Source organism: Styela clava, chromosome 4, assembly GCF_964204865.1.
Source record: "Styela clava chromosome 4, kaStyClav1.hap1.2, whole genome shotgun sequence".
Classification (NCBI taxonomy): Eukaryota; Metazoa; Chordata; class Ascidiacea; order Stolidobranchia; family Styelidae; genus Styela; species Styela clava.
The window spans coordinates 20,778,134-20,795,274 of record NC_135253.1 but is presented as its reverse complement, the minus strand read 5'-3'; the positions used below and the strand labels follow the sequence as shown (position 1 = coordinate 20,795,274).

The window sequence follows — 17,141 nt, the reverse complement described above, 5'->3', positions numbered from 1 at the left end:
AGCCAGGAGGGATGGGGTGGGGGAGATTGGGGGGTTTAGGTCTGTATCATTATCATACATAGCAATTTTCGTGGCTTGAAACGCTTTTTAGACCCTCAAAATCGGCCCCGCTAACTGATACGGTAAAACTTGGCAATTAACAATTTCAGAACTCATCCTTTGAAAATTCCTGGCTACGACACTGCCGAGAGTACACGAAGTACGTGCTTGAAGGATAGTTTACTTTATACTGGTTGTCAACAAATTATTTGTTTAAATTACAACACAAGGTGCCAATGGTTCAAATCATGCGACGCAAAATGCTGAAGATAGTTAAAGACCAGCAATTAGCCACATTATATATTCTGTACAAAGACCCCACCACTAATGCAAAAATGTGAGATTTAATAAAACATCCCCGCCACGTTTTAAAATAAAAAATTAGTAGTTACGTTAGTGGTTACGAGTCCAGTTATGATTCCATAAAGGGGCGGAGCGGCGATTTACTAAGTGCGCCCCAAAAATTAACAAAATCGTGTTAAACATAACTGTCTTTAATTGTCTTTTTAACTATCAATGTATTTACTTTCTCACGCATGAATATGAAATCTCACCTTGATGAGCGAAATTGCTGGAATTCCGTGTTCATGATATGACAAGCAGCAAATATATTTTATTCAGGAAAAATATTACAAGAAAACATAATAATATGTAAACACAATCTTTGGCAAAAGTTGCAAAGCTGACCAACTTACACGGTAGTTACAAATAGCTATCATTGGCAAAAAATCATCAAAAGGCACATTTATGGGAATAAAACAAATTTGACACTAATTTGATAAGCATTAATAATTTCCATCTGGTTTTTTTGAATAGTTTTTAAAAGTATAAAATTTAGCGAACAAAGTGACTGAAAAAAATACTCAAACATATGCGTGAGTCATTCTAGCTCCATAAAAAGTTGAATTTTAAAAATTGCTTCAAAAGTTGAAAGGATTCCACTAATAAATTGATACTTTTATGTCACAACAGAAAAAGTCTTACTTTTAAATAAAATACGAGTTTCATAAAAATAGACGGTTGCCAACAATACAGTAAGTATTAACCATGGCAAATTAATTCAGTCAGTCGCAAACTCAAATAGGTTGATACAGTTATTTCACAACGAAAAATCGCATTTTAAATTAAAAAAAATATAAATGCAGCACAGAAGTATATTTGGCTATTAGTAGCATAAAAATAGCAGGTTGCTGAGAATTCATTTTGTTTGCAAAATGTCATTGCAAGAAAAATAATGAAAGCAAATCAAGTGTATATAGCAGATTAGGCAAATAAGATAATTATTTAGCTTTAATATAGTTATGGCTATTGAATTCCCGTTTTGGAAATATATAACGAAGAACATAAAAAAAATTAATTAATATGAAAGATACAGAAGGCACTACAATATCTTTTATTAATGATGACCTATTTATAAACATGGATCGTTTCACGACCGTTCTAAAGACTGGATTCAAATAAAGCGATGTTTTTTGCTGTTATAAATATATCAATATATGAAATAGTCAAATGCTTCGCTTTATTTCAAACCATAAATATAGAGTGGCACTAGAAAATCAGAACATTCGAAGATCAGATGAGATCACGAATAAAAAGCCTGCTTACTTTTTTTTCGATACGTTTTCATTTTTTTTAAGTCCTAGGTTGTTTTAGGTTGATACCTTGAGTTTTATTTGGTTTCTGTAATATTCTGTGCAATACAACATATGCATTTGAAAAACTTCGTAAAAGTTATTCTTCGTTATGTAAATGGCTGTTGGACAAATTTCCTGTTTTTCTAGCTCCTACACCTGTAGTTGTGAATGTATTCCATTCTTGATTGTAGGCAACGAAGCACTACGTGATCTAAACAGAGACGCACGATCCATTCTTAAATGAAAAATGTTTGAAGCCTCATGGTTCGTAAGATACGATAACTGTGATAACATCGCAGTTGATTAGTCTCAGGTTCAAATCCTATGCCCCCACCTCACCAAGGGTGTAATAAATTGGGGAGAATCGGAGAATGAGAAATATTCCTTGTTCTTCCAATAAAAAACAGCTTCTCATGTATCAGTGGCAGGACTGGGCATTGAATAGAAAAGGTGCTATACTACCTGCATGGTTTGGCACAAGGTAAATTAAAACAAAATATATGGCATATTGTACTGAAAACAGAACCAGAAATCAAGGCTGCACATAAAAATACGATATGGTACAATTGTAATATTTGAATAAGATAAATAATTCAAACAATAAAAAGGCAGTTTTCGCTAGCGCAAAAAAGGAAAATATTTACATAAAATATACACTATGCCTAACAAATGCATATTTATATTATGACTACAAGCACGTCAGCTGTTTATGGCAACTAGTCTGCCAGTACTCCTTCCGCTTTCGTCGGAGGGATGATAAATTCTCTTTTCAAGAAACTTGCATAAAAATAATCCTCAGTGTCCAATATTTGAAGAGGATCTTCATAATATAATGTACTTCTATGTCTTCAGTCGTGCTCCAGAAGTATGTGTACCAATTTGGAGGTAACTAATTTTGTTCGCTCATTTTACATCAAGTTGTGTAAAGGGACTGAAACCTGTATATTCACTTGGCTAACACAGACAGTATCCGACTCGTAATAGAACTAAAATAAAATAAGACAAATCGTAAAAAAGGGCCTAACCCTAACCTGGTACACGTAATTAACTTTTATTACTAGCGAGACAGTTTGTTGCTAATTTTTGATAATCTATTGCTGGCCTTTTGTGTCATCGTGATATCTTAATGAGCATGTCGGTATAAACTGGGGTCTGAGCTCATTGAATCTGTGTCCGAAGTGAGACCCGTTTCTGACGTATTGAAGCTCGCTGCGCCCACTCTGATTGGTGGAAATCCGGAAGCGGGAGAGCGGTATCTTTCCACGGGAGGGTTAACATCTGGAATGTAGTAACCAGGCGGTGCATGTTTTGGATTGCGCTCTATCACCCTCTCGCGGTTGTGTAATCCTCGGTGATTAATGCCATTGTGGCTATGAACAGGGTAGGTACCTTCGATGACAGATGGTGGAATAAACTTTTCATGTACCGGTGTAAAAACTCGTTTTATTTTCTTATATCCAAGAAATTTCAGCTCCAAGATGTTTAGGAAAATACACACTACGGCCACCGCAAACATGAAGTGTAGAAATATGGTTTTCTCCATTGGACGAGAGATGTAACATTCGACAATTTTTGGACAAGGGTAACGAATGCATTCGTAGAACTCGGGAACCGACCACTGGTATAGATAGTACTGAAATAAAGGTAAAATTTAAGTCAATTATTTGGCGTCGTAAGCAGTAGCGTTTCTAGAGGGGAGCCAAGGGGGCAGCCGCCCCGGGCAGCACGTTATGGGGGTGAGTTTGTTGCTTAGTTTGATGATTTAAATAATATTAAAACCATTTTAATCTTATTTGACCCCAAATTTGTTTATTCTCATGTATAACAACATCTATAATTTGTTTACCCCCAAATTATTTTTGAAGTTAGATATAAAGGCCATCGTAATCTGAAACTATTCACGGGCAGCAGAAAAGTTTGACACGCCACTGGTCGTAGGTCTATTATAAGGAGCTCAAGCAGACACACAAAATTAAGGAGTCTACCAATCCTCTCGCAAATTTTTAACCTCACATGGAATTCGAACATGCGAACCAACACAGGGTAATCAGAGTTGCTTGCTAAGCGTTAAAAATACACTCGCCATTGCGCCTCTGATATCCCTGCGTGGGTTTCTGCACCATCAAGTCCATGCATCTGAAAACAAGTAACTGGGTAACTAATCCCATACCCGACATAGACTGGTAATCGAGAGGCCGTGGTTTGCCATCTGATCATGCCTTTTTTGCCAAACTATTTTTTTTTTATGGGCTTGTAGGACAATTAAAAAAAGGTGGCATTGATAAAACGTTCACATATCTAGAGTTTATACCAACCTGGAGAAATAGACATCCTCCTTCTATTATTGTCCGAAATATGACGTTGCATAGATAAGTGCGCACGACCATTCGTTTTGTTCGACGCATTTTGGTTTCACGAGAGATCTGGAAAAGAAAAATGGCGCCGTATTATAATACTCTGCTTCACTAAAATGATTGTTTACAAAATCATGAAGTCATAATAAAATAACGTCATAAATTCCTCGAAAGTTCGAGAAAAATGCACGGCATCCTAAATATTTCAAAACGAAGTCATATATCATAGTTTCGACACAATTTAAAATGTAAGGGAAAAGTAAATTCTACAAGTCACAGATTTAAAAAAAATTATTGTGCTATATAATGTGATGCGAGTTAGTTGGTAGTTTCTAAACCGAGACTAGTGGCCATCTTGTTGTATCAACAACCGACATATTTTTACCTACTGCAGACCAAACGTTCGAATCAGGAATGTGCAACAGGCGACCCGTGGGCCACAATTCGGCCCGCCCAGCCATTTCGTATGGCCCTTTTCGACACTCTGACTCTTTCTCCACCAAGCATAATATCCGAATCCGACAATTTACAAAGCCGCACACGCGGGTAAAAATACATAATTTGTTTGCTCTTTTCGCTGCGTTAAATATTTGGTCTTTTGCCTAATGCCTTTATCACTGCAAGGCTAAGCAATAGCCGCAGTCCCCTGTTTTGCTTTTCAAGCATTATTAAACTAAATTTTTTGTGTATCCCGGTTAGATGTCCGAAGTTGGTTATATGGCCTGCCGCCAAAAATTTTGCACATTCATTACTTGAAATGCTGTTTATTATCCTACACGTTTTAAAGCAATGTTCACTTACCTTTTCAACTTCTTCTGGAAATATAGACGAAGTATTATCATGCCACACTTCTCTTGAATGCAACAACGCAATCTCACTAGATCTTACACTGCCCTTTTTCGGAACACCATTGGTATCGACATAGATGTTCCTATGAAATAAAAAATAACATCAAACATAGTTCAATGTAATTATATAAGGCAGGTATTGAAGTAGACAAAAAACAGATCTTTTTGGACACGAGAGCCGCTGCTGGTAGAACAAAAGCTAAAGTCAGATAAAGCCAATCGGTGATAAATTAAACCAATGGCACAATTCTTTTTAACGAAAAAAGTTGACTGCATAATCGGTCTACGGGAGTACAGGAAAATAAGTTGAAATATGAACATAGATTTTTCCCAGGATAAATTAATCTTTTACCAATACAAATTTCAAAAAGTGGCTCGGTGGTGTGTCGCCCCAAATAACAATACCGATACCTAATAACAAGTGCCGTTATAATTATGAAAGTTACAGATATTTGATTTAGAACATTGATAATAATTGGAATGATTCAAAAAAGTTTGACCCCTTTTTGAAGCCAGTCGCTTTACACTTACATAAAAACTTTTTTGGAATTTTCAAATTGTTACATAGGCCAAAATTATTTTTTTTAAGAAATAGGTTATGTGGATTTTATTCCATAGCTGTTCTTTAAGTGGTATTGGCTTGTACTGTTGTTAATGATTATTTACTGGTGTAATATTAATTCAATATTGTGATTTCAATAGCTATTGGCATTTCAGTGGTAGCCAGTTAAATCTTCATAAATTACTCTCCTTTACTTCGGAGTCGCGAAAAGTTTCCATTTCCACACTTACTCTTTTTTCTTCTTTTCGCTTGATTTTTTATCATCTTTACTCTTCTCTCGTTCTTTCTCTTTTTTCTTAATAGCATATCTCCAAGCAGTTTGACTACCAGTTTCTTTGTGTTTGTCGTCTCCCTCTGGCGCTTTAGGAACTTGCGCAAGTTTATGCATTGCGAATATGATGAAAATCTAGAATAAAAAATTTACTGGATGACTCAACGAAAAAGAACACAAATATATTCTAATTACTTCCACGAAAATAAAGAAATTTTTTTTAATATTTGAACACTTCTGTTTGGGCACGATTGTGCCCAAAAGTTCCAGTAGTATAGGACTCTTTGCGCAAAAGCTATGTTTTTGAGATATGTATTCCGAAATCCAACAAGTGCATGATTCAATCAGTTGTTTAGCGTTATGTAACTCTTTTTATTCCATTTTTCAGATTTAAAACCTTTTTCCTTCATTTGATGAATCCAATACTTACCACACTTGGTGTCCCAGTCGCCAATATCTGAAATGCCCAGAATCGAATGTGTGATATCGGCGCAAACATGTTGTAGCACACTTGCTTACAACCTTGAAAAAAAGAAAATTGTTTAAACGTTTTATAAGAAATTAGTCTAGAATAGTCTGGTATAACGCAAAAGAGAGACAGGCACTTAAATACTTGAACCCAATTATTGAACAAAAAAAATCGGTACCTATGAAATTCTAGATTTTTTTAGCCTAAATGTCTAAAACATTATATGTAATATGCGCTGAGATACCAAACCACGTTTTATGAGAAATTGCCTATGCCCTACAGAATAGTCTGGTACAGGACAAAAGTGCGCAGACACTTACTTAAACATTTTACATCAATTTATTAAACAAAAAAATCGCTACATATAAAATTCAGGGAATTTTTCAACTTCAATGTCTAAAAACAATAAATGTAATATAAGCTGAGATACTAAAACTTAAAATACTACGGGGCGAGCATAAGACACAAAACAATTTTCAAAAAATAAGCGATTCTTGCCTGTGGAAAAATGCTGGAAGATAGAGTGGTATATGATATGATTAGAATAAGTATCAACATATTTTTTTCTGAAAATATTCGTATATTTTATTTCTTTCATTGTTTATGGAAGATATTTCAAATTTTTCCCCATCTTCGAGGAGATTCAAATTCGCGATCCTGAACTTACCCGGTTGCTTAGTATTGCAGGTAAACTCGTCCTGTTCATCGCTGTACACTGTGTCTCCGATACTTGCAACAACTATGATCCTGAACACGAACATAAATGAGATCCACCATTTCCCAAGAAGTGTGGAATGAGCAGCAGAGTGCTCTATCATCTTTTCTAACAAATGCCACGCCATGGTGCTGGTTTATGCTGGCACTCTTCTTATTGGAAGTTTGAGGGTTTTGCTGAGTATTGTAATGCTTAGGACTTCCTCTGCCTTTTAGACGTATTTTCTTGATATATTTTATTGCCCTTGTAAAGTGAAGTGCAAAAACTTCATATAATAAATTAAAACTCTAAATTTCATAAAATATATAAAATGTTTACAATTAGCAACAACTAAATCTTACTCATAACATGACGTGAAATAATTTTATAACTCAATGAAAAAAATATATGAAAAATAAGATATATAATGGTATTTGCCCTGGTACATATACTAAGGGAGTAGTACCCTCTTTCTTCTGGGGGAGGTATTGATGATACTTGCTGTGTGTAAACACTCAGCTTTGATACATCACGTATTTTCACTAATTTATGTGCCTGGAATACTCACTACCATAAAATAGTCAATACAAGTTCAATCTTCCAAGTATTCGAGATTCGATTCGATTCGGAAAAATTTTCGATTCGGTTCTGAAAACATCAGATATTCGAAAATGCCTTGCCCTACTTATGATACGTCGTAAGTCAATTTTCAGGGCATTTCTGTGGTGTCCTTTCTTCAGAAATGAATCTTCTTTACCTCCGAGGACAAGCAAATGACCTGGCTATGAGTAAATCCCCTTGAAAAATTTTACATTCTGAAATTTCATTTTCCCGGATGAAGAGTTGCTCAAAAACATGTTTATGTTTATTTGTGAAATAGGTAATATAGGACAGGGTTTCTTAAACTTTTTGAGAATATTGGTAAAAGCTGAAAATGATGTCTCGCACACGTGGGTCGTTGCAAAAAGCAATAAAATTTTATTTGGCTTTCTGTCAGCAATGGATATTTGTCAACGCTCAACCAAAAAACTAAAACAATCATTATGGATCTACCAGACTCTTTACACATCGTTGCGGACCCCTGTGCTGTCAGCACGGACCCCCACGGGTCCGCGGACCTAAATTTGGGGAACTCTGCGCCGGATGAGAACAGAAGTGAGTGACCTAAGTGACATTTTTGGACAATTCACTTTTTTCAATATTTTGGGGTTTTGAGCCATGCTCTACAAGGTGGTGGTCTTGAAATCCTGAATTTCCTAATAATAAAAATTTTAGCTGGACTCAGGACTATTTAAGTTAAGAATGGAATGGGCCTAAGTCCTAATTTTTATTATTGAGAATTTCAGGATTTCAAGACCACCACCTTGTAGAGCATGGCTCAAAACCCCAAACTATTGAAAAAAGATAGTCCTAAGTTCTAATATGATGGGCATTAACATCAGAAATGAAATGTACAAAACTTACATCCCTATGAATTTGTTCAGTGCAACTTAGGCTTAAGTCACCTTGTTTTACCTTGCATCCCATACAAAACATTTCAGAAGTTGTTGAGAACAGAAAGGGCCAAAATCCTTTATGGGTGTAAAAAGCAGGAAAGAAATGAAGTTGAAGTGCCAAAAAATATTGATTACAAAGATATTCTCATCCACATTAAAATAACCAGAGCTCAGGTCTTTACTAAGTGTGAATATCCAGAAATTCAAAAATGAAAATATTTCAAATTGTTTTTTGCGTTTTTCTCAAAACTCAAAATTGTGACTTAGGCCTGTTCTGTTCTCATCCGTCGATATGACTCTCTAAGAATTTGCTCATATCACGACAAATCACTAAACTGTACACTGTAACATTATCAAGTATAAAAGTTTAGTGACCGCAGATTCGACTTAATTAAACGGAAAAATTTTAACATTGAATTAAAGAAAATAATTGCTATGTAAATGAAACTACAACGAAATGTAACGTACAATTAAGTTAATATGAAACATCTCACAAAAATTTTTCTAAGCAAACCAAACAAGACCTCGATGAAGGTTGAACAAATATACAGAAAATTTGTCGAGTAGCTATTTATTTTTTATAAAGAATAACTTTTTCAAAGTTTTTTTTAAAACCATATGTTATATTACACTCGTAGATGCTCAAACTGCCGCCCGCGAACTTCAGGGCAGTGTCTTAACCTGGTAGAACCTTTAAGGCAGTGTGGTCCAAACCCAGGCCCGCGGGCCACATGTGGCCCGCCGCTACATTATCTATGGCCCGCGTCGCATTGGCGGGAGAGTAAAGAAACGCGTTTGGTGTTGTTTCGTCATAAAAATAATTTTTTTGCAAGTTTTAAATGGGATTTTTGCATATTTTAGCTTGGTAAATGACAAATAATAAAAAGAGTTTGTTTTGTATTGCACTGTTTACCTATTCTTGACACTATTGTGGCCCGCGAACAATATGAAAATAATAGTGTAGCCCGCGAGGCCGACATCCTTGGACCACCCTGCAGTATAAGGTATCAACCTAAAACAACCTAAAACCTAAAAGAAATAAAAGCGTATCAAAAAAAAAGAGTATGCACGCATTTTATTCGTGATCTAATCTGAGCTTCAAATTGTATGCTTTTCTCGCGACTACCCTGTTTATACCTATACTTCCAGGCACTTTTAGATAAAATGGTATGAAACTTGGCAGTGAAGCAAATAGTGTTCGAAACGGGGTCTGCCAACGTTCTCAAAATTGTTCTCTATAAGCGAACTCACGGGACGTCGATTAAAGTTGAACAAATCTAGATACGTACTTTCAGTGATCATTTTTATTTTAGGCAGAAAGTTGGCGGTGAAGCAAATAGTATTTAAAATGGTATCTAGTGACGTAGCGGTTCCCAACAGTTTTGTTAAATTCATACTTTCGCCTATTTTGTGCTTCTTTATTTCGCTCTCACTACACATAAAACCATTTAATCAATTTTAAATGAAATCTTAGCTAAAACGTGGCACTATCAGTTCGTTTAGCATGAACTTAACTTATTACCACCAAATTAAGAAACAATGCCAAACGAAATATGTACTAATCTTTTTAAACCTTAGCCTTACTCTAATTATAATTTTCTGCGTATATTGTAAGTATCCAAGAATCCAAAAGAATCAAGTTGGAGTATCACTAGAAGACTCGCCGTTGATGAAACATATCAGTAATAATAACATATAAGGCATTAATAAATAAATTCATAGACCTACGAAGTCTCTACATTTCATTCTGATTAGTAATTTTCTGACACTATGAATCTATCTTTGAATAAAACATACTTTCGCCTCACTATCCGTTATTTGGAGCTTATTCCTAGCTAGGTAATTTTGAGGTGGAGCACGAGACTTGACAAATTCTAAAAGGCGCGCGGCTCAAAAAGTTTGAAAACCACTGCTCCAGAGTTTAGACTTTAGATTACCCCAATGCAATACTTTAGTGGCTTTATAAAATCAACCACATGCCAGAAAAAATCATTCTTAATTGTGGTCTATCCTGTTATTTCAGGGGATTTACCACAAACGACACCAAAGTATTTAAATGCGGAAGAAGGATTGTTTATGCGATTATTATCCTAATAAATAAACAGTTCATACAATGCGCGTCAATGCAAGATAAATCAAAACAGAAAATGTACTTTAATTTGCTTTCTTATATGCTGTTAAAGATACATCATATCACTTTAATATTGACAAAATGAATATTGACAACAAGAAATCAATTTGAAAATATACGCTTGAATGTCTGGGTAAAGTTCTTTTATTTAAAACTCGACTCAAAAGATCTGCTTGACATGAACAATACTAGAGGGGAAAGACTTTCTTTGTTTTGAGTTTTTATGTTTTTTCACACAATTTCCTTGTCAAGGCTAATCTCTACACGGGAAATGAGTAAAAAGCAGATGTTTTTCGATCAATGTAATATGAACTATATTACTAAATTCACAATGCGTTTTTCACAGTGAATACGAACTCTCAATGTGCTGCCTGGTAGGAAAGGTCTGCCAGATTTTTAATCATGCTCCTAAATAAGTTCATAAAGTACAGCACATGTTAAAAATGCATTCTCTACTTAGGTTTTTTTTACACATTTTCAAAGTCAAGGCTAATTGATAAAAGAAATCAGATATTTTTCGATCAAAGTAATATCGCGTGTCAATATGATGCGTGAGCTATTCTGCTCAAATAATGGGTTAGAACAGTGGTTATCGAACTTTTTAAGCCAGTCTCTATTTTGGAGTTTGTCAAGTCTCGCCCCCTCTCCCCTCAAAAATAACTAGCCGGCAATATGCTACAAATAACAGATAGTGAGGGGGAAGTCTCATCCAAAAAAATACGTGGATGGAACGTAAATATCCAAAATATAGAAATATAAATATTTAAAAAATGCTGGCAAGATCTAACAAATATTTAAAATTTTAATTCGCTTCACGGCTCCTCAAAAAATTATCTCCCCCCTGGTGGAGCCTTACCATTCGAAAACCACTGGGCTTGAATGTTGATCGATATCCCTTTGTTGATAAAATGTTTTGGATGTTAAATTCAAGCCGAGAATCTCGTCTCGATTTTCAATCAGTCTTCAAATAGTTAGAAGTATAGCACATGTTTAAAATTGCATTGCCCAGCATCCGTTATTTGTTTTGACTGTTTATATTTTATAAGGCCTTTGTTGTCAAATACGATAATTCAATAATTGCCCCACTCTTTCTAGTGCAATTACTCAACTAATGCGGAAATTATAACTTATAATTGGATTAATATTTCAATTTTAAAATAAAAGAATAATACGCGCGCTAAGTTAGTTTTAGGTGACAAAAAAAGTGTAGATTACGAATGTTTGATTCTAAACGTAGTAAATGCAAGGAAAAGTCACGAACAAGAAAAATATTTGTCGATTGTATTTCTATTTTATTATAAAATGATTTAATGCAAGCTATACTCGCGCAAGAATGCAACGAATCACACACACTTTATTTCTTCGGTAAACGCCAATTCACTTACTCACTCTTGGTACTGTGAAATTCGGTTTTTTATTACTTTCATAAAAGTATGAAAAAAAATGACGTAATTAAATTATTAATTTACTCAAGAATCAAATAATTCGATGAATTTTAACATTGCAGTTTGTATAGGAATAGAATAACTAAGTATGTATTTTTTGGCAGTAAATTTTTATCCATATTTTTGAACTCGAATCCGCGCACTTTTTAGCGTACTCCATTAGTATGTGTACTAGGTTAGGGTTAAGTCATATTTTTATTCCGATTTTCCTTATTTTAGTTCTATTACGAGTTCGGGGATAGTCTGTGTTAGCCAAGTAAATATACCCCCTGACCATCGGTTTCAGTCCCTTCACACAACTTGACACTTTCGTTTGTTACCTATTTGAATGCTCCACACAATTAATTACTGATAGCCCGACGCTCTTTTTTTTTTTTAAATTTGCATACACTTAAATTGATTTTCTGAAATTCAATGAAATCAGTAGTAAAATATCTATGAAGAAGAAATGAAGATGAAAAGCACACATGAAACGGCCGATATCGCCAATATCTTTCCCCGTTATATCGGTACATTTCCTACATTTAATTACTGGTCGAACGCTTTATTTTTCAAGTTTTTCCCACAGCGAAAAAGTTTGTTTGAGTAGATTTTCTTTTAATTCGTTGAACTAAGCTGTAACATGCTATTTTTAAGAAAGAATAAAGTAAGAAAATCCTTCATCATTATACAAAAGCCCATTTGCCATCATAAAATGCAAAAATTTTCCAAAATATTATCCGTTTTAAGTAACATAATATAATTGAATAATTTCACGCTCGTGAATCAGAAAATATCCCAATTATTGTCTATTAGTGGTAGACGATGTCTGACTTTATTTCAGGGATTTTTTGTTTACCCAAAGTAGCATTTTATGATAGAGAGGGGATAATGTAACAAAATGGAGTGAACGCCGTTTTAGACAAATTTGAGATTAAAACTGAAACCTATAACGTGTGTTGTGTTATTTAATACTAAACAAGGAACAAATTACAAATGCAAAGCGGGATAAGTTTTATCCGCAGTGGCGTAGCCAAATGTGTTTAAAAGGCTGAATTCCCCACTCTTCTAAAATGTAAAAACATTATGTGTCATACATAACATTTTCGTAGCTTTAAACGCCTTTTAGGCTCTCAAGATTCTCGAAAACCTGGCCGCAGGTTGATATAGTCTAACTTGCCAATTCAAATTTTTATAACTAATATTTTCTGACTATGAGCCTGGTACTATTCATCGGTGCATCAAGTGAAACAAAAAAATTTAAAAGCCTATGGTTGCAAGACATTTTAACATTCATGTCTTGAAGCAAATATTTTTAGATCGGAGGTAAATGAAAATTACTAATTTTAATTCACTTGCACTATAATTCTGCCACTACACATTGGTAAAGTAAGTTATATTGGCTATATAAGCAAAACTTCAAAAACTATAATTGCAAGACATTCTTTTGCATTCATGGCTTACAGATTATATATATTTTTAGCGTTTTATGAGTTTATGTAAAACACAAACAATATGGCATCTTCCGATCCATTGACATTAACAACCGGGTCAATGGCCAAAGTCATAACAATTATATCTAATGATGCTTTATTTACTAGTTTTTGACACCTTTGTTGACTTAGAATACACTGTATTGCTATTTTAACACCAAATAAGCGAAAAGAATTTTGGAAAAATTTCAAATTTCACTTCTAAAATAAACTGAAAATTATAATGAGCATGTTTAATTTGGTCGTAACCTTACTGACAAAACAAAAATCTTTTTTGAGTTTGTTTTGAATATATTTTTCATCAAAAAGACGAACAATAGTAACATTGCGTGTCGCTATATTGCCATTAGTACTATGTTTCGGTTGAGCAACATTTGCGTATAAATTTATAACATGAGAGTGTGCCAATAATGTTAGCGACTCTCTACAGCGTTTAAACTTCAATCGTTGTTCAATCTTGTTCGCCTATTTTACATCGAGTTGTGTAAAGGGACTGAAGCCCATGTGCATGGGGTATATTCACTTGGCTAACACAGACAGAACCCGACTGGTAATAGAACTAAAATATAGAAATTCTGAATAAAATTATGCCCTAACCTGGTATCGCTCATGAATGCCGCGAGATCATGGTTAACTTTATAAAATTATAAAAAGTACAAAAGGGTCGAAAACAGTCAAATTCGATAAAAAATTGGCCCAACGTATAGAATATAGTAATGTAAGTTTCATAGTTAAGCAATTACATTCAACAAAATAATTTTTTACGTAATTGTCTTTTTATTAATAAATATACGTTCTAAAGGCAATAGTTTCTTTATTTTGTCAAATCATAGAATATGTTTTAATGATACATTTTACGCATAGATATGAAAAACGGTCACATTTATACAACACGCAAGATAATACATATGTTTTAATGCACATACCCTTTATCTCTCAAAAAGCTATTTATGTGTTAGATCAGGGATGTGCAACAGGCGGTCGCTGGCCATAACCCGACCCTCTAAAAATTATTTGGTGTGGCCTTTGCCAACACTCAGCATAAAAATCTTAATTCGATATGTTTATGTTTGAAAAGACGCTCATGTGGATGAAAATACCTAATGCTTTCTTGCTCTTGTCACTGCGTTAAAGCATTCACCGTTTTTTCCGGTGCATTTATTACAGTAAGGCTAAGCAATATTTGCATTCTCCTTTTTTGCCTTTCCCGCTAATTTTTTTGTTGTCGAGCATGATGACTGAAGTTGGTTATGTGGACCATCGATAAAAATGTCGCACATCCATGTATTAGATAAAAGCGACAATCAGTTTTTTACGAGGAAGCCTTCATCAATAGTGCTTTATTTTGCAGCACATAATATAACTAATCCCGAAACACAGCAAAATGTGCAATATCCATTTTACGCATAAGAGATATCACCAAAATATTGAAAAACCACTTTAATTTACCAACAATCAGAAAATCCTAAGTTCTGCAAGACTGCAAGCAATGTGGACTAAATGCGCAAATATTACGACTTATCTTATATACAGACTTATCTCCACGACAGAGATCCGGGGACTCCAGAAGTGTGTGTATTAATATGAAAGTAACTAATTTTCTCGCCTACTTTACATCAAGTTGTGTAAAGGGACTGAAACCTGTGGGCAGGGGGTATATCCACTTGGCTAACACAGACAGTCTATTAATATAACTAAAATAAAGTAAATCGGAATAAAATCATGACCTAACCCTAACTTGGTACACATACTACGGGAGTACCAATCGCTGAGCCTTCATTTTAATATTACCAATTACAATTATACGCTTCGGGCTTTTTGCGTCTGACCGAAGTCTCTTCAAGTTAAACCTCACTTTGTATTACTTCCCACGCAGAAAAAACGTCAATCTACGACGTCTATTTTCCCAGTTACGCATTTCATAAAATATTTCTTGAGTGGTATCACGTACCCTATATGACATAACAATATGACCGTGACCGCTTTTGAACTCGTGCGAAAGAAATTTGTGAAACCAAATACGAGTTTTTAATGGTTGTTTTCAATTTGGAGAATTTTGAGATTTTTCGAAAAATAATAATGAATTTTATAACAAAATCTTTCCTAGAAAAATGAAAAGGCGTAATCGTATAAAAAATACACGTTGTATAAATTGTAAATTGCTTTGGTGAAATTTATGTTGAAGAGGGAAAAGACGAAAATGACAAAGAAGATGATCTATATCAGGGTGATTCAAGGTTGTCGGCTTCGGTGACCAAAAAAATATTTTTGCATTGTTCGCGGGTCACAATAGTGCCGATAATAGATAAACAGTAGAATACAAAACAAACACTTCTATTGTGCAAACACATTGATTTTGATTACTCCCGAAACCGACGCGGGCCACAGATAATAAAGCTGAGGGCCACATGTGTCCCGCGGGCCAGGGTTTAGACCACTCTGATCTAAGTTATCACACGGTCAGTATTTTTACTTTTTCTGAATATTGTAAGAAACAAAATACCTACAAGATGCACATAGCTTATCAATGGTTGTTACTGTAATTGCATTCAGGTGACGTTTCATTTTCTTACTCCATACCCGACATGGACTGGTAACCAGACGATAGCCGTGGTTCACCATATGATTAAACCACTTTAAGGGCTTTACTCTCTCCGGAATAATATGTAAATCCTAATCTCTTGGATGCAGTTTTCAGAAAATCAGCAGGTGTTTTGGATCATACTGTGAGACTTCAATTGCTTAAAATTGTAAAATTTTGTGCAACTATTCTAATGAAATATTCTTAAAATCATTAATTTAAAATATCGCATACTTTTAATTTGGAAACCATTCTAATATTTATTCAAAATCTGAGTTTTAGTTTTAAAATATTGCGGGTTAGTTACGGAAAATTGACATTTGACTCTCCACTAAAGATTCTACTTTTTGCAGACTGAATAAAGATTTTAGAGTAAAACTTTAAATCTATCGACATATTAGAAGTTTAATTAAACAGAAGCTAAAATCATTCAGTTTATTTTCAATGTCTATCTACGACCTAAAATCGATAAAGATATACGTATACGTTTTTTAAGTCTCTACTAAACTTACAACTCAAAACTTGTACTCCCGTAGTTTGTGTACCATGCAGGTAGGGGTTAGTCCATAATTTTATTCCGATTTTTCTTATTTTTGTTCTATTACGAGTTCGGGGACTGTCTGTGTTAGCCAAGTAAATATACCCCCTGCCCATAGGTTTCCGGCCCTACGTTACGCAACTTGATGTAAAGTAGGCAAACAAAATTAGTTACCTCCATATTGGTACACACACTTCTGGAGCGCCCTCAAAACAAAATTTCTGTATAAACATACATTTGACCTAATATCTCATGAAATGTCAAGTTACCTCAGAATGGCCATACCGAATAATATTTTCAAAATACACATATTTTTCAAAATAGAAAGTTGAATGTTTACATAACCAAATCCAATAAAAACGGGTTGTTGAAAGACGTGAGACAAAATATAGGAGTTGTTGCCCAAGCGTTGCAGACAGGTATAAACTTGGGTTTGCTCAATAACGTAATAAAGCAGCGTGAAAGCTTTGTGGAAAATTTTGAAACACTTATGCTCGGGAACAAATAGGAATCAGATCTAACACGATCGTAAAGGCGGTAAAATGAAGGGAATCAGACTAGATTTTCACAAAAATGTAGGATATTATATGTTAACAAAAGTATTTAT

General features: G+C 34.5%; 1 protein-coding gene across 1 annotated transcript; it reads right to left on the bottom strand.

Annotated features, from left to right (window-relative positions):
• Positions 1 to 635: 635 nt before the first annotated feature.
• Positions 636 to 7,186, bottom strand: LOC120326933 (gap junction delta-2 protein-like). Its single transcript, XM_039393289.2, has 6 exons — positions 6,845 to 7,186; positions 6,139 to 6,230; positions 5,668 to 5,843; positions 4,829 to 4,958; positions 3,989 to 4,096; positions 636 to 3,306 (listed from the first exon to the last, which is right to left on the bottom strand). Exons 1-6 carry the CDS (start codon positions 7,017 to 7,019, stop codon positions 2,797 to 2,799), a joined length of 1,191 nt encoding a protein of 396 aa, XP_039249223.2. The 5' UTR covers positions 7,020 to 7,186; the 3' UTR covers positions 636 to 2,796.
• Between the last annotated feature and the right edge of the window lie 9,955 nt (positions 7,187 to 17,141).

Coding starts and splice junctions, on each gene's coding strand:
- LOC120326933 (XM_039393289.2), bottom strand. CDS start 7,019: ATGGCGTGGCATTTGTTAGAAAAGATGATAGAGCACTCTGCTGCTCAT. Junction 5,844..6,138: donor CGACTGGGACACCAAGTGTG/GTAAGTATTGGA, acceptor TTTTTATTCTAG/ATTTTCATCATATTCGCAAT. Junction 3,307..3,988: donor GAGGATGTCTATTTCTCCAG/GTTGGTATAAAC, acceptor CCTTTATTTCAG/TACTATCTATACCAGTGGTC.